The 25,805-nt window shown below is 42.4% G+C and overlaps 1 protein-coding gene across 4 annotated transcripts in view; it reads left to right on the top strand.

Moving 5' to 3' along the window:
* CHN2 (chimerin 2) overlaps positions 1-25,805 on the top strand; it is a 328,135-nt gene that overhangs the window by 93,918 nt on the left and 208,412 nt on the right. For 2 of the 4 annotated variants that reach the window (XM_055293563.2, XM_055293566.2), the window contains exon 2: positions 1,898-1,936. The exons of the other annotated variants lie outside the window; for them this stretch is intronic. In XM_055293563.2, the coding sequence (XP_055149538.1) occupies positions 1,898-1,936 (39 nt within the window). The remainder of the gene's footprint in view (positions 1-1,897; positions 1,937-25,805) is intronic. 4 annotated transcript variants of the gene reach the window in all.

Here is a 25,805-nt window from a genome sequence, read left to right as displayed (position 1 = left end):
GTTCGCATGCACAGTGTCCTGCCAGCACTTGGGAGGGGCCGCAGGTGCAGTGTGTTTACTGGAGTTGTACGCATGCTCACTTGAGGTGCTTTTCCCTCACCAGCGGAGTGTTTCCAGAGGAAGGTCATATACCAGTTAAATTCCACCATTTTGCCTCTTAGTGCGCATGCTTGGGCCCACCCACCCAACTTCTAAGATCTTACTGAGAAGCGGCTGATCACCAGTTTCAGGTGTTTTCTATCTATTGGGAGACAGCCTTTCCCGGGCACCGGCTGCAACCAATTATTATTTAAGAGAGACAGATTAACAACTGCCTGACCATCACCTGATGGTCTCCTGACATTCCTGGTTAGGGGTGGAGGGGGGCTCTCCTGCCCTGCTTGTGTCTGCCTGACTCCCTACTGTAACAAAGGTAATGCTTCTAATTGCCTTTTATGTACATATATACATGTAAATATATATATTTTCTTTTTAAATGTGGTCAGACTGTTCCTATTAAATTTCAAAACCTACCGTGGACATATTTCATATCTTTTAAGTATTTGACATTATTTTAATGGCTATGCATAGTTCAGTTGCATGGATGGAACTTTCTTTTTTTTTAACCAGTCAACTATTGTTAGATATTTAGGTTGATCCCAGTTTTTCTTTCTAATAAGCCATGCTGCAATGAACATTCTTGTGGCTAAATCTTTGCACATCCTTAATTTTTTTTAAGTATTAAATCCTAGAAGTTGAATTGTTTGATCAAAAACTGCCACGATTCTTACATGAATCCATCCTGTATACCCTTTAGGATGGCACAGAGTATCTGTGTAGGAAAAGTTGGCAACGAATGTTTTCCAAACTAAACCTGAGATAGGGAAAGAGCAGGAAGGACTTCTGCCCTTTACTCTCTTGGAAGTTTTGTGTGTATTACTGCCTGCTATAAATACAAAGAGAAGAACTTGGCTCCTCATGTATTTTGGCTGTTGCAAGCCCTAAATATTTAATTTAATATGTTTAAAGTAGGCCTTATGAACTACTGGGGCGGAGGATTTTATGACACTTTTACCATGATGTGCAAATTTGTATATCCACACTTTATCTGTAGGAGTATCTACATACATGTAGTTATGGGAGGCAGAGGATGGAGCGAGAGACAGGCCAGCACCCTTAATTCTTCTCTGTGTTGAACAGAGATGCATGATTTTGATATGCTGAGGAGCATTACTGTAAAATGCAGACTAATAGTATTTCACTGGAGAATAGAAAATACTTAGGAAAGCTGGAGTGCTCTGAGACAACCTTTCAATCCATTTACCAAAAGAGCTTATAATGGAACTCAGGTTTCAAGGGAGGTCAAACACTAATAAATATTGAGAAAAAATAGTTAAAAGGACATCAAGTAATATTTTACAATCTATTCTTTGATCTTGGAAGGCTTGAAATATTTTTCTACACTACTTCTGTGATTTATTGATTCACCCCTGCCAATTGGCATATTGGAACAGACACAGATGCCTTGCTTTTAACTGCAGCTTCCGTTTCTATAATGCTTTGCAATGCCAACAGATTTTTATGTATTCACTGGCATCACTTATTGATACTGCCACAGTTCTGGAATATTTGCTAGTTAAAAACTGGATCGTTGTCAGTAAAAGCAACTGAAATGTTATTGATTTTTGTTTCAATTCTGTAGTAACATCTCTTGGTTTTGTTGTATTGGTTTAGGGGGGAAAGTAAAACATCCTGCATTTCATTGACTCTTCCACCTTTATCTGTATTCAAAATACGTTCAGAATCTGATTATTTTTCTACTTTTGTTGTTACCACCCTAGTCTTGGGGGAAAAAATATATCTGTCATGGATTACAATAACCTCTTAACTGGCTGTTTCCACTCTTGCCTCTCTTCAGTCTATTCTGAACCCAGAAGCCAGAGGGAGCTTCCAAAATGTAAGTCAGGTGGTGTCACTCCTTCGTCTTTGCACTCAGAGCCAGCCTCCGCATGCTGGTCCTCATCTTCCTCACCTGCCACATGCCCCACTCCCCGCTTCCATTGCAATGACAGAGCTGTCAGGAGAGAGTCTGGATTGGCAGCACTCGTTTGCAGCTACCCATCTCAAGGCCCAGATGCTCTGCCTTCCCTGCTTTTTCTGAAGGTGATTGTCCCTGCTGCTGCCTAAGAGCCCCATTCACTGGTCCATTAAATCCTTTTCCCTCCCACCTCGTCCCCTTGGCCCTGCTGACAATGGCCCCTTCTCCCTCCTGCATCGTCGATTTTCCCCTGAATTAACGACTGTCAGGCTTTGACCCATCACTCCACCTACACCCTTCTTCTGAGGGCAGCTAATGCCCCCACCCCCCGGTCCACTCTCAGTCCTTGCCTTATTTGGCTTTTCAGCCACGCTTGTGAATGTTGATCACTTCCTCCACCTTGAAGGTGCTCTTCTGGCTTCCACAAACTGCACTCTCCTCCCTCAGACTTCTGGTCACTGTTACTTCTCTGTCTTTACATCGCGCTCCTCTCTTCTTCCTTCACTCAGCTCCAGACACACAGGCCTCCTTGCAGTTCCCGCAACCAGGTTGGGTGTGTTTCAGGGCCTCTGCACTTGCTGTGCCTCCTGCTTCGAATGTGCTCCTCCTAGCTGTCCGCATGGTTCTCTGTCCCTCTCTTCATTCAAGCATGTACTCGAAAGGCACAGGTGCTACCTGCGCTCCTTTCCCACACTCTTTCCCCCTAGCACATCTCATTGTCTCGCTCACTATCTGTTTTATGTATGTGTTTCATTTATTGTCAGTCTCTGTGCACTAGACTATAAGCTCCACGAGGGTGAGAATTTTTTTTTTTTTTTTTGAGACGGAGTCTTGCTGTGTCGCCCAGGCTGGAGTGCAGTGGCACAATCTTGGCTCACTGCAAGCTCCACCTCCCAGGTTCACACCATTCTCCTGCCTCAGCCTCCCGAGTAGCTGGGACTACAGGCGCCCACCACCGTGCCCAGCTAATTTTTTGTATTTTTAGTAGTGACGGGGTTTCACCGTGTTAGCCAGGATGATCTTGATCTCCTGACCTCGTGATCTGCCCGCCTCGGCCTCCCAAAGTGCTGGGATTACAGGCGTGAGCCACCGCGCCCGGCCTAAGGGTGGGAATTTTTATCTGTTCTGTTCTCTGTCGTATCTCCGGCACCTGGAACAGTGCCTAGTATGTGATAGGTGCGTAATAAATATTAGTTGAATGAATGAATGAATATTCACGAGACTGCTAGTAGGGTACTTGGAGAAATACTTTTGGGAGTCTTTGTACAGGGCTTTAAAAGATTTATAATTTTCTTACAGTTTCATGATTTGGGAAAAACGGGTGTTTGGGGACAAAAACAACAAATATTTGGAAGGTGGCATGCCTTTCTTATTTTGCCAGCCTCTCTGTATCCACAGAAACACTTTCTCAGAACTGTAAATTGGGCATATGTCCTTAGTGCCTGCCTTGTAACCGCAAGAAGATACCGTTTTTGTGCTACGTTGAAAGACAAGGACAGAATCAGAGAGAAGCAGCCGAGATCTTAAGTCAGCACGTTTGATTCAGAGGCGTTATAAGTGTAGACCTGAGAGACTCTGCTCAAAATGCAGCAAATCCCTCCTTTCTGTCTTTGAAGCCTACCGTCCACTTTGTTTTCCCCAAGCGTGTCAGCACATTGAGTGCACACAGCACCATCCCCTCCCTGCCTGTTCTCACGTATATTTTTTTCTTCAAAAATTCCTTCTCTATTTATGCTTGCTGAAATTCCATTCCCTTCAAGGCCCAGCAAAAATGCAGACTTGTGTGTGAAGCCTTCCCAGACCCTTGCAGTCCTCATGGACTCCTGCTGTGGGCTATGCCCCTTAGAACAAGCAAGCCACAGGGCAGTCATCCTCTGTATCTTTGGGGGATTGGTTCCCTGGACCACCCCCCACAGATACCAAGATCCATGGATGCTCAAGTCCCTTGTATAAAATACCATAGTATTTGCATATTACCTACAAACATTTTCCTGTAAACTGTAAATCATCTCTAGACTACTTATAATACCAAATACAATGTAAATGCTATGTAAATAGTTGTTACTCTGTATTGTTTAGGGAATAATGACAAGGAAAAAGTCTGTACATGTTCAGTACAGATGGAACCATCCATTTTTTTCAAGTATTTTTGATTTGTGGTTGGTTGAATCCACAGATGGGGAAACCAGGGATACGAAAGGCTGACTGTATCCCTCAGTTTAGCTGTGAACACACACACATACACATACACACACAGACACACAGATTATAAACCCATTGAGGGCAAGATTATATCATACTTTTTTGGTATTTTCAGCACCTAGAAAATGCCTTGGACACTAAAGTCACTCAGAATTGTAATGAAATAGAAACAACCCCTTTAAAAAAAAAATCAGGGCCAGGCATGGTGGCTCACACCTGTAATCCCAGCAATTTGGGAGGCCAAGGCAAGCGGATCACTTAAGCCTGGGAGTTCAGGCCCACCCATCTATTTAAAAAAAAAAAAATTAAAAAAAGACAAGAGAGAGAGTTAAAACTGTGAAGAAATCGCTTTATGGTTATTGAGGCGTTTTCTACCAATGTTTTCATCTGGTAGCATGGTCAAATCCCAGTGAGACTTGTCTGTTGAGCCTACTTATTTCTTTTTGTAATATTTGTTAGTAAGAGCAGGCAAGTGCTTTTGGGGGCTCTAAGTGAGCCCCTGGTAAGCAAGTTTTTGACTAATGCAGATCTGGCCTCTGTGGCATTACTGCCTTTGCCAGCAGAGGGGATTAGGCAAATTGGCAAAGGGTCTTGAGCCAGCAGGATCTTATGGGAGGCTTCACTGATGCCTGAGATGTTGGGCATTGGGTCCCAGAGGAAGGAGAGTTGGTGCGATCCTGGCAGCTGAGCTGTCTGTGGGCACCACAGGCTAGAAATAGTCCATGTTGAATAAATATGTGTTCTAGCTGAGAAGCCCTAGGCCAGGATTACTCTAAAAAGAGAAAGGTCTGTCCATGTGTAATCACCATTTTTTTTTTTTTTTTTTAAGACAGTCTCACTCTGTCATCCAGGCTGGAGTGCAGTGGAGTGATCTCTGCTCACTGCAACCTCCACCTCCCAGGTTTAAGAAATTCTCCTGCCTCAGCCTCCCAAGTAGCTGGTATTACAGGCGCTCACCACCACGCCCAGCTAATTTTGTGTATTTTTAGTAGAGACAGGGTTTCACCATGTTGGCCAGGCTGGTCTCGAACTCCTAACCTCAGGTGATCCACCTGCGTCAGCCTCCCAAAGTGCAGGGATTACAGGTGTGAGCCACCACGCCCAGCCATGATCACCTTTTAAAAATTCTAGCTATCAGGAGGGAGGGATAGCATTAGGAGATATACCTAATGCTAAATGACGAGTTAATGGTTGCAGCACACCAACATGGCACATGTATACATATGTAACAAACCTGCACGTTGTGCACATGTACCCTAAAACTTAAGGTATAATAATAATAATAAATAAAAAAATAAAAATTCTAGCTATATCTAATGTGTTTTATTGAAGCATATGCTAAAATGCTGTATTTGTAAGGATTCTCAGTGATATTGGGTAAATGACTTGTAGTTTCTGAGTGCTGTGGAGTAAAACAATAGAGAGATGTCAGATACTCCAGAGAAGAGGAAGGGTACCTTCCAGAGAGCATTTCCCTAACGGACTCAGCTTCATTTGCCTAACAGACTCAGCTTTGGCCTTGAAGGTATTTGCATGTTATAGGGCTGGGTTTCCTTTCATTGAATACTTTTTAAAAGTGCTTCTTTCTAATGGCTTATGTGTACTCCATTGAAAAAATGAGGGACAGAAGAGATAAAGTACTCTAAATCTATTTAGCAGTCCTCAAGGGCATAACTACAGCCAGATGTTTAATGAACTTACTATGAATTGTCTTGCAGAGGTACAGAGTGACTTCTTAGGGGTAAACACTTTGCCTGTAGCCTGAATTCATGCACAAACTTACCTCTATGACAGGATCCTGTCTGGAGGGGAGATTTGCATTTGGGAGCTGGGCAAGTCCAGGAGGATGCTCTGTTAATGGCTCCTCTGGATTAAGAAGGGGATCTGTCCTAATGTTATAGGACTTTCTTCTAATTCAGGGAAAGACAGGGTTCTTGTTACAAGACCATGAAATATTAGGCTCGAAGACACTTTGAAGGGTGAGAAAAATGAAATTTATTGGGCAAAAAGGAAAAAAAAGGGGAAACAGGGACCCTCAGCGGAGCAAGACTCCTGCTAGTCGGTTTCCCACCTCACAGATTGAATCCCAGGTTCCACCGTGGAACAGGAGGGGCCAGGCTCCTCCCCCCTGCAAAGGGCACTAAATTCTGTGGCCTCACCCCATTCTCCTAGTGTTCTGGGGACCGCTTTACACCTGGCTGTTTCACTCCCCTCTCTGAAGAAGTCCATCTGACTGCAGTTAGAAAGGATGAGGATGAAGACCCATCTTAGCCTCCTGCTGACAGGGGGCGCTGTTTTGGGGAAACGGCAGTCAGAGCTCCCTCAAAGATCGATCTGAGGGTCCCCGGAAGAAGGGGCCATCAGCTGAGGCTCTGGTTGCGTGATCATTTGGAGTTTGATGGCCTGAAGTTGGGAAGAGACAAACCAGGTTATTAGAAAACATGTATTAAAATGAAACAAGGTGGGGGAAGGGTAAGGACAGCTCAAAAATCCCGAGGCCTTTTAGCAGTTTGCACAGAGAGAGGGCGACCAAAAGCCCGGCTGGTACAAAAACGTTACCCTTTTGCCAGCATGTTGGGCTTCTGGGTTCCCTCCCCACCCTCTGCAGCGCCCCGTCCCCACCCCCACCCCGCACCCCCCCCCCCACCTCCGCCCCCGAAAGCCCAGTCCTAAGCCAACTAGTTTAAGGCTTGGGAAATTAACTTTTCCCAGTTTGGAGGATGCACCCGAGGGGAGTGACCCATTAAACAGAGACACAATTACCTATCTGTAAAGACAGGACAGGAGAGGAGAGAGGAAAAAAGAAGGCGTTTTTTAAAGGAGTCCCAGGGGTTCAGGATGCATTTGAAAGGGGTACAGACTGAAGATGAATGGCTACCCATCTAGAAAGAGGAGAGCAGGAGTCCCTAGTTCCCTTCTTTGCTATCAAATACCTGGGGTACGTGAGGGAGAGAAGGAAGAGCGTCTCTTTCCCTCTTCCATCCTTGCATCCCCGAGGCCTGGTGACCTTGGCAGGCACCACCCATGGGTGCCAAAGCGGCTTTCACCTATGAAGCAGGGGGACCTAAAGCATAAGAATTATTCGCTCTCACTTATGTTTCTATCCCCACTACTGTTAGTAGCCTTGGAGTTCCCTAGACCTCATTTATGCCATAGATAGTAGCACCACCCTTATTTATGAAACAAGAGGCTTGGCTTAATCAGCAGGAATCAGCCATGCTCACTTGTGCTCTGTTTTTTAACCTAGGTTACTGTTTGCCTTTGGATTTCTTAGCTCCAGTTTCCCCCGTCCCCCCTTCCCCGCGAGCAGGGCTTTGACCCGAAGCTTGGAATTAAGTTTGGGGCAAAAATGTGTTTCAGGGGGTTGCATGGACTCCTTACAAGCCGAATGCTAAGGTGGAGCTGTGGAACTGAGTCCTTCTCCAACAAGGGATAGAAAAGGATGTCTTGTGAGATGCCCAGGTAACTGGTGGCTACGGTAATGCTTGCTGAGATTTGGGTGCATGGTGCTTGGCTTTGGTTAGCTCCCTTGGTTTCATTTTCCCAAAAAAGGAAACCTCTGAGTGATGCGCATCGTGTTTATTCCCATCACCTGGCAGGATTTGCAGGAGAATTGCTTAGAACTAGAGTATCGATCCAGGTTTTGAAATGCCTCATCCGTTTTGTTCCTTGTGAGCCGCAGCTGGAGATTGCTGGTTGGTTTATAGGAACAAGCAGGTTAGTTTAAAAATGTAGGCAAAAACTTAAAAACAATTAATGAGTTTAGAATTTAATGACAAATGTATGATAAGTTTTGAAACATAATTTCTCTCTTTCTCCAGTCCTCATTTTTGTTAAAAAAAATTATGATAGGACTAAGTTGTTTGCAAAATAGACTTTAGTTTTATACTGGGCCTGATTATTTGCATAAAGTGCAGCAAGGATAACTATTTTTACAAAGGCCTCTTATTTTTTCTCAGATACTTTGAAGGGTGAGCAAAATGGAATTTATTGGACAAAAAGGGAAAAAAGGGAAAGCTGGGATTCTCCGCAGAGCGAGAGTCCTGCTAGCTGGCTTTCTGCATCACAGATTGAATCCCAGGTTCCACCCTGGAACCGAAGAGGCCAGGCTCCCCACCGCTGCAAAGGGACCAAACCCCATGGCTCCACCCTGTGCTCCCACTGTGCAGGCCAGTCGGAGTTTCTCCGGGGACCCCTTCCTACTTGGTTGTCTTACTAAGGAACATAACCAGTACTGATCCGTGGTGATTTCTGTTGTCATAAGGGAATGTACTGTCTGGTTTCATTGAAATCTTGTTTATCATGTGTGTTCCTGATGGTGCACCTAAATCAAGACATTCCTGACCCCATAGGCGGTGCTGTCTGGGAGACCTTAACAAAGGATGTGCAGTCAGGTTGAGCTTCATTTTGGGGAGTGTTTTCTGTTCTAGTACTTTCAGAAATTTGTGCTCACTGTATCCAGCAACACCGCCTCTGCTGCTTGCTAGCTCTTTGCTTCATTGTGCTCATACATCAAATAAGGATGGGGATGTCACCTTTGTCAGGGGTCTTGAGATAATAGATAATAGTTCTGGAAAGCACAACATGGATGTAATGTATTATTATTAATGCATATGACTCAAAACTCTAACTTATAAGAGTAATGCAATTATGAAATGAGGTTACTAATATTGCTTGGTATCTCATAATTCCTGTATTTCCATTGAGCTTCTATTAAGTAAAAGGCATGGAAGACTGAGCTAGAAACACAAGTAACTGATGATGTAGAAAGCATTTTAAGAAACAAGTAGACAACTCTCCATGAGAGTGCGGGTAAAAGCATAAGTTCCCAAGAAGGAGAATCAGGGAAGACCTGGAGGATGAAGCAACTTGGGGATGGGCCACGGGGTTGGGGAAATGGGATCCCAAACAGAGAAGGTAACATAGAGTAAAAAACTGGAGGCAGGAACCCAGAGGGGCCCAGGGTACTGAGTGCAAATTAGACTGGGAAGAAAGACGGGAGCACGGGCTGGAGCCGTGGGATGTTTTGTCCCTTTGCAGTGGGGAGGAGCCTGGCCTCTTCTGTTCTGGGGTGGAACCTGGGATTCAATCTGTGAGGCAGGAAGCTAGCTAGCAGGACCTTCCAGATTACGGAAGGTCTTACATGTCAAGCTAAGGAATGTGGAATTTCTAGCAGAAGCAATGGTAAGCAGAGTGTAGGATGAGGGAACCAGATGCAATAGAACAAACAAGGTGTTGAAGCCTTCAAGGCATTTCAGAGAAAATAGGAGGTGAGGGTGAGGCGAGAAAGACCCTGAAAGAAGAGACAGGACTTGGCCATTAGTGACATATGAGAAACAAAAGTGAGCTAGGGAGAGGAGGGTGGGGTGAGGGGTCAGGTAGTTCATTAGGGCAGGAATGCCTCCCTGGGCCTTTGACACTGGCTTCTGAATGGACAATCTTGGGAAAACATTGCCCTTTTATATTTCTTCCCAATTTTGAGTGATGCTATTTTCTACTTTTAATTGTGCTCAAAATAGCCAAAGATGCAGCGTAATACTCGGAGTCAGCAAAATGATATAGTGGGTCAAATTTGTAAAGCTAAAAAAGAGTACTGATTCAGTGTTCAGACTTGAAAAGTTTCCTTGTTTCAAAAAACACCAAAACATGAAATTCTGAATTAATGAAGCAGATAAATTAGCAGGTGATTATTTGAATAACAAAATAAATCTTTTCCAAAAGCCCCTTATTTCAGGAATTCTTTAAGCAAGTATGCCTAGTCTTCACCCCCATTTAAGATGTGATTTATTTGTAGGCATTTGATGAAACACGAGAAAGGAATGAGTTTATCTCGTAAAACATGATATTCCTTAGAGCTACATGTTACCATGTGCAATATTTTTTAAATGTGTTTATATGTATGAAATAACCATAAGATGAAAATTCTCAGAAATTGAATGAGTATCTTTTCATTTTCTTTTAGTCAATTTTGAGAATTAAAGTTGTAATGTTTTATTAAACATATAAATGACAAGTTTAAAATTTGTTAATTGTTTTGAATACTGTCATTTGTATAGTCCCCTAATAAACACAGAGTCCAGAAAGTCCTTTGTCATTTTTTCTTAAAAAGCTTGTGATAAGAAAAGCTTTTATAATGTCAGCTCAGGAAACCCTAACAATAGCTTCCCTCATGCATCCTTAAATGAGGTAACTTTAATTATTTTATGTTTTTCTAGCAGTTCCTACTTTCTTCTATAGAATGCTTTTAAAAATTACTCTTTGCCACCCAAAATATTTGAAAGCAGGGCCTCAAACAGGTACACATACACACACACAGTTTTTTGCATTCATCTGGAATCTAAGTGCGGCATTAGGTAGACTGCTTTGCCCTAAAAGAGGATCCCAGATGCTCCTGGCCTTTCTGTTGTGTCCTGAACGCTGGATGATCCAAGCCCACTCAGGATGCCTCTTATCCTTCTCTGAAGGGAGAACCTGGTACATTGTAAAGAGCTGCAGATCTGGACTCCAGGCACTTGGGCTGAAGTCTTTGTTCATGCTCTTGCTTGGCCAGGCGACCTTAGCAAGTTTCTTAACATCACTCTGCCTCATCTCATCTCATCTGTGGCATATGAATTATACTACTCACCCTACATAATCTCAAAAATTGCACTAAAATGAGAGCACTCTGAGTTTTAACACATTGTACAGAAGGAAGTGCTTGTTATCATGGTGGTAGGTTTCCTCCCCCTTTCTCTTCAAATAGGTCCATGTTTGAGTTTTTTTGTCTAGGAAAAAAATTTACAAAAATCCCAACTTAAACATATATTTCCACTAGCTTCATCGAAGCCATCTGCAGCTCTAGCTAGACTGAAGCTGGCCACTTTGGGGATAGGAGGCAAAACACCATCGTATCTACCTGTGGCACTGAAATTTGTGAGATGCACTTCCCATTGAGGAACATGGGCAAAGCCAGAGGAGCCCTAAGGAGGGACCTAATGTCACAGGCTGGAGGACTCCAAGGGTAAGGACACTCAGCCTTTCGCATTGACCCGTGGCTGTCCTTTTCTAACAGAGTGATCTTTAGAGCTACAGTTTAGCAGAGTGTAATTTTAAAAATTGTGGTCAAATATACATAACATAAATTTTACCATTTTAGCTGCTGCTGCTGCTTCTGCTGCTGCTTCTGCTTCTTCTGCTGCTTCTTCTTCCTCTTCTTCCTCCTCTTCTTCTTCTCCTTCTTCTCCTTCTTCCTTCTTCTTCTTCCTTCTTCTTTCTTCGTATTTCTTATTTCTTTCTTTTTCTTCCAGAGTTTCACTATGTTGCCCAGCCTGGAGTGCAGTGATTTCAGTTTACTGCAGCCGCAAATTCCTGAGCTCAAGCAATCCTCCCACATCAGCCTCCTGAGTAGCTAGGATTACAGGCATGTGCCATCACACCCAGCTAAATTTTATTTTTATTTTTTAGAAATAGGGTCTCACTATATTACCCAGGCTGGTCTCAAACTCTTGGGCTCAAGCAATCCTCTGAAAGTGCTGTGACACTTTCACATGTGAGCCACTGTGCCTACCCCCATTTAAACCATTTCTAAGGGCACAGTTTGATGTCCATTCACAGTGTTATGCAGCCATCACCACCATCCAGCTCCAGAGCCTTTTCATCTTCCCAAACTGAAACTCTGTACCCATTAAACAATAACTCTCCATTCTCCTCCTCCCTCCAGAACCTGGCAGCCACCATTCTACTTTCTGTCTTTGAACTGACTACTCCACATACTTCATATAAGTAGAATCATATGCTTTTTGTGCTTGGCTTATTTCATTTGGCATATGTCTTCAAAGTTTAGCATGTCATAGCACATGTCAGAATTTCATTCCTCTTTCAAGCTAAGTACTGTTCCATTATACACACGTATACACATGTGATGGAATAGTATTCAGCTTAGAGTGACAGATCCCAGTCCCGTCCATCTTCCAGGTCCATCTAGGTTCCAGGGGTCTGACTCAGTACCTCACATCAGGGGCAACAGGCTGTCTGTGTCTTGCCATTGTGCATTCATGCTGGCTTCTGTTTCCCTGTCCCAAGTCATTCATCCCCCTAGTCATTGCTGTGCTGGCCCACGTTCCCCACAGCAAGACAGCTTAAAGTCTGGCTCTCTCTGAGTTATTTTCATGATACACTTGAGGCATATGGATCATCCTTCTTTCCAGAAGGAAACTTGGCAGGCTGCATAAGCCTTATTCCCATTGATGCGCCGCCTTTGGGGCCTGTGGGAATCATTCACCTGTTCTTGTGATGTGCTGGGGCACTAGGGCCCACCTGGGCTGTCTCAGTCATTGGCACAGGCACACCAAGCAGACGTATCCACCCTGACACCTCCCTGTCCTCCCTGACTCTACCAGCACAGGCAAGTGCTGTGCCCCCTTCCCTCTTATTTCCCAGTTCCACCTGGAAGGTTATTATTCACTCCTCTCAGGATCTGCCTGGAGGTGGGTGGAGTTAAGGGCCCTTCCCTAGGGACTCCCCAGAGTCTGATACCCTTCCACCACCTCCATCTGTTCACTAGCTTCCCCCAGCCTATAGGACTTTCTTCAGAGCCTTGGATCACTTAACACCTATCCTTCCAAATCACACCAGGGCTCAAGACTTCGAAGCAGAAGATAATCCATTTCTTAGTTTTCTGCTCTTGTGTTTCTTTCCTTCTTTCTGAAGTCATGAAAGCAGGTTGGGCATGGTGGCTCACACCTGTAATCCCAGCACTTTGGGAGGCTGAGGCTGGCAGATCACCTGAGGTCAGGAGTTTGAGGCCAGCCTGGCCAACATGGTGAAACCCCGTCTCTACTAAAAATGCGAACATTAGCCAGGTGTGGTGGCATGCGCCTGTATTCTCAGCTACTTGGGAGGCTGAGGCACGAGAATGACTTGAACCCGGGAGGCAGAGGTTGCAGTGAGTGGAGATCGTGCCACTGCACTCCAGCCTGGGCTACAGAGTGAGACTCCATCTCAAAAAAAAAAAAAAAAAAAAGTAATGAAAGCAGTGTCTCTGGTCGATTGAATATGTCAGGGTCACTGGGTAGAGGGACAAAATGAAAAACACACAAAAAGCCACTGGTGTTACTACTTAACAATATCCTAATTCGAATGTTTCAACTCCACGGTTTAGTAGAAGTACAAGAAGAGTAGAGGACATAAATTAGAGACAGAACAGAGCCAACCCAATTTGCAGATTGCTGAAGCCTAATCCTTGGTATCTCCAGGAGATTTATATGGTGCAAGACGTAGCTGAGAGTTAAGAAACCAAAAATGACTGAAGGAGCAAATAAACATATTCAGAGAGGCTTAGCCAAATTGTAATTGTAGAGAGAGATGATACCTCATAACCAAACACCATGAAACAATGTAAAATGTAATCAAGTGAACCATAACTGTCCTAATGAATCTGCTTTGGAACTCTAGAATTTAATATGTTAGGATGAAATGGATTATTCTTATATAACACTATGTTAAATGGAACTGTTTTAATCCAGGTTTCGCCTGGGTACTCAATACATTAAATGTGTCATTTAAGAATTTGGTCCATGACCCCCTTTCAGGAGTACAAAGATTTGCACACGAACTGGTTTTGTGACTCTTAAGCCCTCGCCCATGTAGAATATTGGAGCAAACTGTGTGCCATGTTCTAAATCTCACCCTCTCCAGAAAGGAAGATATAGGGGGAGGCCAGCCTCTTGCCCCATGCCCAGAGAGAGAGGCTTCAACTGGACCTCTTGAGTGGTTTAAATAAGTGTCATCTGCATTTTGGAGGACACAATAGACTGGGACCTGACTCACTCTGAAAAATCTAAAGGGCAGGTTGCTCTGAGATTGTGGCCTTAGGGGATGACTGGGTATCTAGAAATTGTCAGGGCGGAGGATATGTCTGTTTCCCGTGAACCAGATGTGAGCCAGGCCCCAAGGTCAGTTGGCATGGGTTCAACTTAGATCCTGTCCTGGAGAGCTACTTGGAGGGGAAAGTGACACTGAAGGGAGGGTGAACCTCCAGATTTACAGTGGCCAAGGAAGGAGCTCTAAACAGCCAGTGTTTGCCTGCACAGAGGATACGACAGGCAGGCCAGGAAATTCCCAGTGATTGTTGCCACGGAAAGGGGTGTTTTTCTGAGGACCTCATGAATCATTCCAGAAAAAGAAGAGTTTATAAGGTTTCAAAGAAGTATAAAAGATCCTTATCCAACAATGTTTTTTTAAAGCTCTTACTATGTCAGGCAACCCCATTAGGTATGAATAAAAGAAATGGCATGGAGAAAACATCCCTTCACCTGCTGTCCATATTCTACATGCTCTAAATCATAAAATATTCAGCACCCAGCATTCTAACAGGGATAGTCTCTTCTATGATAAAGATCAATTTTTTTTTAGTTTTGATACTTATCGTTATTTATTACAAAGCTTGAATTTGGAAGGAAATTTGCATTTGTTAACTCTTAAGCATGATAAAATGGAAAGTTGAGTCAATAGCTGGATAATTTTTAGAGACTAGTAATCAAAGCAATTGTAAGAGTTAGCTATTTGATTGGCATTGCACAGAATGAAAAGCCTGATAAAGTTTTCTTGTGTAGAAAGCCACACTGGCTGCCCAGAAGCTAACTCTTTGGGCCCAAATTTTACTCTTCTGAGTAAGAAAGTGTATCAGTTTTATATGTAAATCTTTCTTCCGTCTCCTCCCTTCTCCTCCCCTCTCTTCCCCTCTCCTCCCCTCCATCCTCCCATTCCTTCCTCCTCATCTTTCTCCTCCTCCTCCTTTTCCTTTCTCTCTTTCTCCCCTCTTTTTACCCCTCCACCCCCTCCCTCTTTCCCTCTCCTTCTCCCCATCCAAACTTAGACAACATGCTTACTTGAATCTTTATTAGTATATTAGATTTCTGTGTTTCATATCTAGAATGCTCACTTCTAGCTCTGCTCGAATGGTGTAGCTGAAGGAGAAGCAGTGAAGATTGTGGGCCAAATGCACAATCATTGTCAGACAAGTATCTCAGGATGTTCCCAATACTATAATTTGCTTTCTGTCCTGTCATAAGTTAGGGCCCATTTAGGATTTGTTATGGAAGCTGGTATGTGATTATTCATTGATTTACTCAATAGCGCACAGTTAAGTCAATAAATCTTTGGTCCCTAAACTGGTTGTGTCTTAAGAAGCAGACTTGAAAGCATTCTATTGCTTTATCAGTTTCCTGGGAGGATATCTGAAGATTAAAAACTGCAGTCAAGGTAAGCATTTGCTAGGAAGTTAATTATTGGTATCTCTGAAAATGGAGGCACTGGCATCATGCAAAAGAAAGGAGGAATGCACTGATTGAGTTGCTTGTTTAATAAATAATAAAGAGGATTCACAAAGCAGCAAATGTAGAAGAAGAGATGTGATGGGAAGGCAAAATTCCTTTGTGATGTGTCACTTAAGAGAGTGCTGACTGGTCAGAAGATGAGTATAAACTGAGAGGAGGGGCTGTGGCAGGAAAGGGGGACCCTGGGTGTTAAAGCCCAAGGCGGTAAAGCACATGCTGAATGAACTGCTATATCCTTGCCCAGTGACACATTCACCCCCAAGAACAAATGTCCAGGGAATCTTGTGTCCAAGGTGATTTTTCAAGTGTATTGTTTATTGTTTAAATGTATCGAATCACTTAATCCAGTGTAATCAATATGTAAGAATTGCCGTGAATTCCCTCCTGTCCTAGTAGCTTTGTTAGCATCCTTGAGGGTTGACAGTGAATGTAATCAGACCAGCTTGAGTGGAATGGCTTTGGGTGATTTGCATTCTGCAGAGTTGCCAGATTTCTGTCCTCTAACACAATAATGAGTGTTTCCGTCCAGAGGTATGAAGCATGTGGAATAATTAGTCCTCTGCATTTAAGATGTGACTGGTAGTGTTCAAGCCTCCTTCCTCTTAAGAGTATGATTTTCTTGCGGTGACATTTTCAAGAGGGCATCCCTAACCTCCCATTTTGGGGACAGCAGGAAAGAGACATGCCTGGATATATCCTATCAGTGTTCACTGATTCCCCTTCAGCTAAATCATTTAACCAGACTGCGGGAACTAAGATTTGAGAAGCCCAGTTGTCTGTAAATCTAATGGTTCCCAACTTACAATCACTTCAGATATTTTTAGGGGTCTGCAGCCTCTTTTATACATTTTTAAAAGCCTAATAAAAAAGCTGATGGAATCATTATCTGTCAGTAACTACATAATAAGTTCAGTTTGTTTTGGAGATCAGATCTTTCAAATCATCCAGTTTGAAGGGAAAGAATAGAAGGAGTCTATGAGTTACAAGGTTGGTGAGTATGATAGTCAACATCGATTTACAAGTAATGGCATTCCTACTACGGTGGACTGAATAATGGTCCTTGCAAACATGTCTCTGTTCTAATGCCTGGAACCTGTGAATATGTTGTTACATGTCAAGTAGGAATTAAGATTTCAGATGAAGTAAGATTGCTAACCAGGTGACCTTGATTGAGATGGGCAAACTACCCTGGATTATCTGAGTGGGCTGAATGTAATCACAAGAGCCCATCTAAGGGAAAGTAGAGTGTGAGAGTCAGAGAACAATTGAAGGATGCTCTGCTGCTGGATTTTGAAAAGAGAGGAACGGACCAGGAGTCAAGGAAGGTGGACAAAACAGATTCTTCCTTAGCGCCTCCACCCAGCTGTTGAATTTGCCTCCTGGGCACACAGGAAGTCTGCATGCCCAGCCCTTCACATCCAGTTGGGGCCATGTGGAATGTGGCCCAGGTGATGTTGCTTAGAAGGAACTCAGCCTGGAAGACACCTTGATTTGAGCCCAGTGAGACCTATTTTGAATTTTTGACCTCCAGAATGTAAGATATTAAATTCATGTGTTTTTAAGCCACTGAGTTTGTGCTAATCTATTAAAGCAGCAATAGAAAACTAATGCATTTAGCATTGTATCTTTCTGGATTTTGGTCATTTTAAATAAATCAGCTAATAGTGACTACTGGGTATCTTGGCATACAAATAACTGTGTCAAAGGAGTTGGAAAAGTATGGAGAACGTAGAATAAATCCAGACTCTAACTGTTGTCTGCAAGCTCCTGCTTTTTCTCTCCTTCCTGTCTCTCCAGCCTTACCTTATGCTATGCTGCACTCTCTCAGCTCCCACTCCTCCAGCTGTCTTTCCGTTCCTCAGACTTCCTGCTGTGGGCCCTTGGCTCATGCTGTTTCCTCTGCCTTGAATACCCTTATTCCAGATCTTCCAAGAATCGGCTTCTTCCCATCTTTTAGGCCTCAGCTTAACCCTTCCTACTCTGTTAGTCAGAAGAATCTAAGTGCTGTCACTTACAACCCATTATCCTAGTGGTTTAAAACAATAAAGCATGTGTCCCTCACGTCACAGTGCAAGGTGGTAGGGGTGTGTGTGTGTTATTAGGGATAGGAATTGGGATTCTGCTTTGTTCCACACAGCCACCAAGCCATTCCAGCTCGTGACCTCTCTTTCCCCTGGTGCCTTCTCGGAATCCTTAACAGGATCTCTGCAGTCACCTGCTGAGGAGCAACGAATGTGTGGAGGATTGTGTAGGCTGGGCCTGGAATGAACAACATCACCTGGGCCACATTCCATATGGCCCCACCTGGATGTGAAGGGCTGGGCGTGTAGTCTTCCTGTGTGCCCAGGAGGAAAATTCAATAGTTGGGTGGATAATAGCCCTGTTCTGTCCTCTCCTCAGAGATGCCTCTTATAACCGTGCTAAGCAGATCTGCTTCATTAGCCTCTGTTAAGACACCTTATTTAGTTCCTCCATTGCACTTTATACTCAATAATTTATTTGCTTCTTTGTTAATTGTGTTCCCCTCCAAGACCAGAAGGGTGTGAGGATAGGGACATGTCTGTTTTGCTCACTACCGTATGCACAAACCTGGCAATGCAATATCTTGCATGGAGTAGATTACCTACCAAGAACAGTTATTAATAATGATGAATGGATGATGAATGAATGACCCAACAAGTGAATGAATGGAAAGCATAGACCTTGTCTAGAGGGTATCCAGTATTATAGCAAGCACAGAATAAATAAGTCATGGTCTTTTACAAGAATAAATTTCAAGAAGCAACCAAAAGCTTTTTTTTTGTTTTGTTTTGTTTTTTTTGCGTTAGAAATAAAGGACTTTGGGCTAGGTTCAAAAAGTGTTTGGAAAGTCACTGCTCTTTGGGTTGTAGAATTTGAGTCCAGTCTTCCAGATGAGCAGCCTGAGAGTAGCAGTGCTCTTCTTATTTGGGTTGATTAATTCTGCTCTTGTATTTCTGAGAAAATGTAGACCCTTTCAGATACCATCCTAACTCTTCCCCCACTCTTCCCTTCTCCACTCACAGAGGACAAACCATTTGGCTCCTCTCCTCCTACTACCTGTTCCTATTAATATATTCACAGTGGCCCCTGGTGGTGGGAGCGTGCCACCTCAGATGAAGGAGTTTTCTAATCTTGCTTCTTTTCTTTCCCATTGTCATTGTCCTTTCTGGCTTAGCATGAGCTAGTGGCATGTGGCAGTCTGAGAAGTGGAATGCCTAACCCAGGGAAATAAATGATGCGTAATCAAATCCAGTTGTGGAACTTTAGGAGTTTGTGTTTTCTTCTGTTGATTCACAAAGATCAAGGAGCTGATGGGAATAGGTTCTGGCCTTGCCACCAAATGTGCTTCTCCTCCCATTTTCTGAGTAGGGCTCTAAGGGAGGTGCTGGGCCACTTTGCCACGCAGGCTGATTGCTGCCTCATCTCCTGCAGGTGAGGGTGGAGACCTAGCAGGCTCGTGGGCCCTGCTGTGGCTGTTGCATGGATCCAGGTTGTCCAGGGTAATGCTGCTGAAGGGGCCCAAGTGCCTGTTCCCTGGAAGCACTGGCCAGCCAGGACTCCCTACCTCAAATGGGCCTCTCCCACCTTGTTCTGTCTCTCATGGGGCAGGCACATGGCATTTCCTAGGTGGGGGGACCAAGAAGCTGTGGCTGGGTTAATTCTTGTGAAGAGTACAATAAACTACATCATGTATTTAACTTACTTTCCCTTACTTCAACATGGTTACACGGATAAAATACATTAAAATGAACACTAAAATCAAGGATGTGGGCAAAGATGTATCAACAGGAATGTTCAGTAATAGAAAAAAACTGGAAACAACTTATATATTCACATAAGGGAGGAGATAAAAATAAATTATGATACATCCATAGAGTGGAATACTTGAAGCCATTAAAATTGAACATGTTGAAGAATATCGAATGAATATAATCACATTCATGTTTAATTTTTAAAAATCAAGCTGCAGAACAGTGGATACCATATGATCCCATATTTGCAATTAAAATGTATGCTAATGTAAACAATGGAAAAGATAAAGATTGAAACAAGGTGCTTATTGCAGTAAATGGGATTATGAGTGATTGTTGTTTTATTCTTAGTGCCCAACAGTAGTTCTCAAATTTTCTGTATTTAATACATATTTGTTTCGAAAGGTGATATAAAATTCTAAAATGGTATTTTAAAAATTAGATGACTGTCTTAGTTCATTTGGGCTTCTATAACAAAAATATCACAGAGTGGGTGGCTTATGAACAACAGAAATTTGTTTCTTACAGGTTTGGTGTCTGGTGAAAACCTATTTCCTGATTCATAAACAGGGCCTGTGTCCTCATTGTGTTCTCACATGGTGGGAGGAGGAAGGCGGTTCTCAAGAGTCTCTTCTACAGGGCACTAATCCCATTTCTGAGGGCTCCACCCTCATGACCTAATCATCTCCCAGAAGCCCCTCCTCCTAACACCATCACGTTGGAGGTTAGGATTTCAACATAAGAATTTTAGGGGGATGCAAGCATTCAGTTTATGACATTGACGAAGTTCTCCAAATAATTACTTGTTTATTAAAAAGAAAACTATTGAAAGAATTCTTAAACAATACAAGAAGTCATTAATTTGCAATTTAAAAAGCCCCATAACCTGCTTTTCTGTCTGTCCTCAGTATAGACATTTTCCCTTCCTACTCCACACTTAATAAGCCCCTGAGCCTTGTAGATTCAGCCTCGTTAGCATCTCTTGTATCCAGTCCCTCCATCATATTCTCCCTGCCCCTACCTTTGTCACCTGTTGATGGGACTCCCTGCCTCCTGGCTTTCACTTACACTGTTCCATTGTCCTTCCTGTCACCAACAACCTGGCAAATGTGATCCATCTTAAGAGGCTCAAGGGCCACCCGTTCTCTTGGAGTCTTTCCTGAGAGTCCCCACTTCTGTCTCCAGAACTGATCCTTCTTTATGCCTCACTCTTTGTTCTGAATCCTCTCACAGAATCTTTTAATCTCTACTGCACTTCCTGACACTTTGTGCCAGGTACTTTATATTTCTCCCGTATCCTGGCAGTATCCCTGTGAGGATCATAGCCCCACTTCACAGATGAGAAAACTGAGGCACAAAGAGGCTAAGCAACTTGCAAAGACATCACAGATAGGGACTAATAAGATTCAGGTTCAAACACAGGCAGTGTGGCTCTAGCGTCTCTATGCTGAGCATATATATGTGCTGCTGCTTCTCATATTTCTAAGGTCTTTCACTTGTCTGTCTTCCCCTACCACACTGTAGAGGGGGGGTCATGTGTTAAATTTATCTGTATTTTTTTGGTGCCAAGCCCAGGGGCTGGCGTATAGGAATCTCATAATAAACACTGATTGAATGGCTATTTATGCAACGAGTATTTACTGAGCATCTGCCATGTGCCAGGCATTGTTTCAAGCACCCACCTGAAATAAATAAGCAAGAAAACAGATCAAGAGTCTTGCCCTCAATAATGAAGGAGGTGGTGACTTAGATTCTAGAAGAACATGTCAAGGGCAAGTTAGGTAAATGATCCAGGTAATATTTAGATGAAATTTTTACTCCTGTATCCATGCTTCATTAGATTGCATTATAATTCTCTTCTTTTAAATTTTGGGTATGATTTGAGGCAACTACAGTACTGGAAATTAATACAAATCCTTCATTTATCATATCAGAGCTCTGCAACTGATCACATATAAATGAGCTGTCAGTGTTCGAATCATGACTGCCTGATGCTTCTCAATGCTTTGAAACATAGTTTTTTGAAATTGCAATACATTTCTCATTTCTTCATGCTGTTCTTTCTTGCTTATCTTTTCCACTTTTTTCTGCTTTTCTCCACCTGTTCTCTTGAGAAACCATCTCAATCCCTCCTGCTTCTTCCTACCTCATTCTCTCCCTCCCTTTCTTCTTAATTTCCATTCCCCTGAACCTTGCCAAATATGTTTTTTTGAACAGTTGACCAAAAGTCATCAAGCACAATGTGATTATCTCTTTCAAACTAGGTAAAATGGAGAGGAATTAATCTGACCAAAATGTGTGTCACCACGTGCCATAGATTTTGTTTGGGGGCAGAAGAAAGGAAGAGAAGCTAACTTTATTATAGAGGTCAGAGCAACCTCACAATGTCGATGTGATTTCTGATTTATTGTAACACAGCAGAGATTCAAAAGGATTAATAGTCTAAGTCACCTAAGTAATAAGAAGCGTGCAGAAGAACATGTTCTTCAACATGTTGCTTACTGCCATAGAGAGAGTGGAGCTCCGAAAAAAGTTTGCTTCTCCTGCTTGAAGAATACATTTTTCTAGGGTGTCATTTATTAAGATGAAATTGAGGTATTAAGAAACTCAGACTATTCCCAAATAATGGCATTATTTTAAAACAAATGGAGTCTTACAGGAATAGAAATAACCTATTATACTTGCAAAATATTAGCTTAAAATGTACCACCAGAATATGCTATTTCTTCATTTTTGCCTCCCCACACTCCAGTCTCCATGAATGGAAAGCACTCTTTCCTTAGACCCTGCACTGAATTCTAATGGCCATGGGGTGACCATAGGAAGCCCCTGCATTTTTCAGTAGTTTCCCTGAATCTTGGGTAATCATACAACTCATATTTCCAGAACTTTGTCTTTTACATCTACTCTTTTTTATCAAACTCTCTTCCAAACATATTGTCAGTATTCCTCTATCCCTGTCAGTCCACTCAATTCTTTAATTCTTTGGTAGATTTCCAGCCTCACTGAACCAGCTCACAAGTCACCCATGACCCGCCCAATGCCAAAACCAAGCTTTTCCCTCAGCCCTAGTCCTCCTCAGCCTTCCAGAGATAAGTGGAATTCCTGGGTTAATGCCTGCATTCAGGTTTTTCCCCAGGAACAAATGGTCACATTTTAAGGAGGATTGGGGGAGAAATAGCCAAGGCCCTATGAACCCAAACTGGGAGGATTCCCCTGAAATAGAGGAACTCTGGAGTAGTGAGAACATCTTCACAGAGCAGGTGAGGCAGATGATCTTCCTGATTGAGTTCCCAGAGGTGTCAGCTCACTCTCAGAAAAATGCAGAAGCAGCCCTGGCCCCACCCAAGGCCCCACGCTCCCTGCAGTCCTCTGCTGAGCTCTCTGTTGACTGCTGAGGTGGACCACACTCTAGGAAAGCATCTCATTTAGAGAAATGCTGTCTATAGAGTTACAGTATTTGACCAACCCTGGAAGCAAAGATTAAGCTTCCTAAACCTGAAAACATTCATTCCTACAATGGTCCACTTAGGAAAATTCCTCCAAGAGACTCATTGATACCTTGATTCTCGTTTTCTCCTTCTTCTCCCCTCTGGGTCTTCATGTTCATACCCTTTATCTCCTCTACAGCAGTGATGGGGGTCTTAAGGTGGTTTATGGAAATAACTTACTACGAGCATTCATCGTTTTTAGAAATTGTACACAATGCAGGAGCTCCTTGGAGTCACAGGCTCTCAGCCTCTGTCTAGGGAGTGCCATTCCTATTTGATTAGAGCCATTATGCCCAGTGTATTCCTGGTGTCCTCTTTTTAAATCTTCTGTCCTTAGTGCTTGTCAGTATATACGCTAGTGTTGATATTAGCATGGGACCATATGATACAGAAATTCCACTTCTGGGTACCTATCCAAAATAATTAAAGGCAAAATTTCCAAGAGATATTTGTACACCATGCTACAGTAGCATTATTCACAATAGCCAAAAAGTGGAAGTAATCCCAGTGTCCATTGAACAAACAAAATATGGATTCTACACACAATAGAATATTATTCAGCCTTAAAAGGAAGGATATTCTAATACATGCTACAACATGGATGAACCTTGAGGACATTATGCTAAGTAAAGTAAGACAGTCACAAAAAACAATATGATTCCACTTATATGAAGTACCTGGAGTGGTCAAATTCACAAACAGAGGAAGTGGAATGATGGTTTTCAGAGGCTGGAGTGAGGGAGGAATGGAGATTGGTTGTTTAATTGGCATTGTTGTAGTTTTGCAGGATGAGGAGAGTTCTAAAGATTGGTCTCACAACCATGTCAATGTACCTAATGCTACTGAACTGTACACTTAAAAGTTAAGATGATGAATTTGATGTGTGTATTTTGTCACAATGAAAAATAAAATTAAATGTAAAACTATTTTAACCTGGAAGAGGAATTAGAAAGTAACATCACCACCAACAACAAAAATATTCAGAGAAGGTATTAATTCACTGAAAATTCCAAGAAGTGAGAGTTCACTGAGCAGGGAGGCAGAGCATTCAAGATGACCATTTAAGATGAACTGAGGAGGATAGGTAGGGATCCAAGGTGAAATGGAAACAGTTTTTAAAAAATTACTTGCACTTCCACTGAAGGGTGAATAATTGAGGCTTTACTGCTGTTTATTTTTCTAGCGTCTTATAAGCTGTTTTGGAATGGAATAATACCAGGCATCCCACAAACTGCCACTTGATTAAAACGACATCTTGGGTTTATGTGGGCAAGAGAATTCCAAGTGCCACCAAATCCCTCAGAACTAATTCCACTGTAAAATATCAGCATCCTCAATGTAGAAGAGTTAACTTTACTGTAATTTAGTATTCAATTATGAAAATATTGTATAATGTCCTGAATGCTTATGAAATGATGATTTTTTTCATATTTCTCGGAAACAAAGCGATATGTTTATTTCTGTTTTGTGGATTACCTGAGAAACAAGAAGATGAGACACGAGATACTATGTATGCTTCTAGTACAAGGATCTTCTCATTATGAAATGCATTACTTTGTGATGGTTATATGTGAGAGGAAGAATATGTCAAAATTGCCTGGCAAATCCTGCTTATTTTGATCTGCTCCATCTTTCTCAGCTTTGGCAAGCTAGCACAAAGACTGCAATTTCCCCTGTATGATCCCAGAAAGCAGATTGCTGAATCATGAGTCCTAACTTCAGGTTGAAGGTGAAAATAATTCCTTCAGGGAGTAATACATAGCTATAGTCTGCAGAATTAAGCTGATAAGAGATGACATTGCATTAGGAGGTTACAATAATAGGATCACCTTAAATTAAGCTCCTGAATGAATAAAATAAACCCATTACTCTGTGGTTCACCTCAGCCTTGTAAAATGCCTGGCACATCAGAAGTTCTGGAAAAATGTCAAATAGATGACATAAAAAATGGGGTATTCTGATAATGCAGTGATATGTTTGAGGATTATCATAAATGATTCTTTTTTTTCATTCAACAACTATTTCTCAACCTCTCACTTTGTGCTGAATACTGTTCTAGGTGATACAGCAGTGAATAAAGGAAAAGAAAAGTTATTTGTCCTTAGGAATCTTGCCTGCGAATGGGGAATACAGATGTTTTTTTAAACTGTGAAAATGCTAAGAGAGAAGATTAAGTGGGAAGGGAGCTCTAAGGTATCATAGTGTATGTTGAAATTTCAGCGAGGGTGGACCATGCATGAATTATGAAATTTCTAAGAATTAGAATACACAACAGACTGTGATATTTAATACCATTCACCCAGTAGAGCACAAAGACGATTTGCGGGGTATGAGGGAAACGGAAATCTACGTCTTGCATTGTCACGAATTCATTGGGCAAGCCATGCTCTCCCCTGGGCTCAGCACACAGCTGTCAAAGGGACAAGTTGGGCCATGTGAACTCCACATCTCTTACAGCTCTAAAGTTCTGTAAGCATTAATGTTTCTTTGATGATCTTAAAGACCCTTCAGGATCTTGCAATTCAGCACATAAAAACAAATTCCCATTAAACACATTTTATTTGAGCTTCCTGGTCATTTAGATTCTGGATAAATAGGAATTTTTTGATGTCTATATAATGCATAATAAAATCAGGTCTTATAAGATGCCTATAAACTTCCATACCTTTGTAATCATTTTCTTTTATAATTTCAGGTAAGGCAATTTGCTTCCCTTCATTAGAGATAAGTATAGGCACGGAGCAATTTATGTGAGTTGATTATAGTGCATTTTACTACAATTCCATAGTAAAAAACCTGGTTAGAATCACATATTCACTATAACACCTATTTTCTGACACAATTCAGTATCACGCAATTTTCTTAGAAATTGTCGGAGGAAATGTAATTATCCAAAAATGCTGAAATTACTTGTTGTAAACTAGCGTATGTGTTATGGATCCGTGGCTTATACTAAAAGCCAGTTTTCAGGTAGAGTTGAATGTAGCTAGAGCTGCTGCCCCCAATG

This window comes from Symphalangus syndactylus, chromosome 9 (assembly GCF_028878055.3).
Source record: "Symphalangus syndactylus isolate Jambi chromosome 9, NHGRI_mSymSyn1-v2.1_pri, whole genome shotgun sequence".
Classification (NCBI taxonomy): domain Eukaryota; kingdom Metazoa; phylum Chordata; class Mammalia; order Primates; family Hylobatidae; genus Symphalangus; species Symphalangus syndactylus.
The sequence above is the reverse complement of the archived record's forward strand: the minus strand, read 5'-3'. Positions and strand labels throughout refer to the sequence as shown.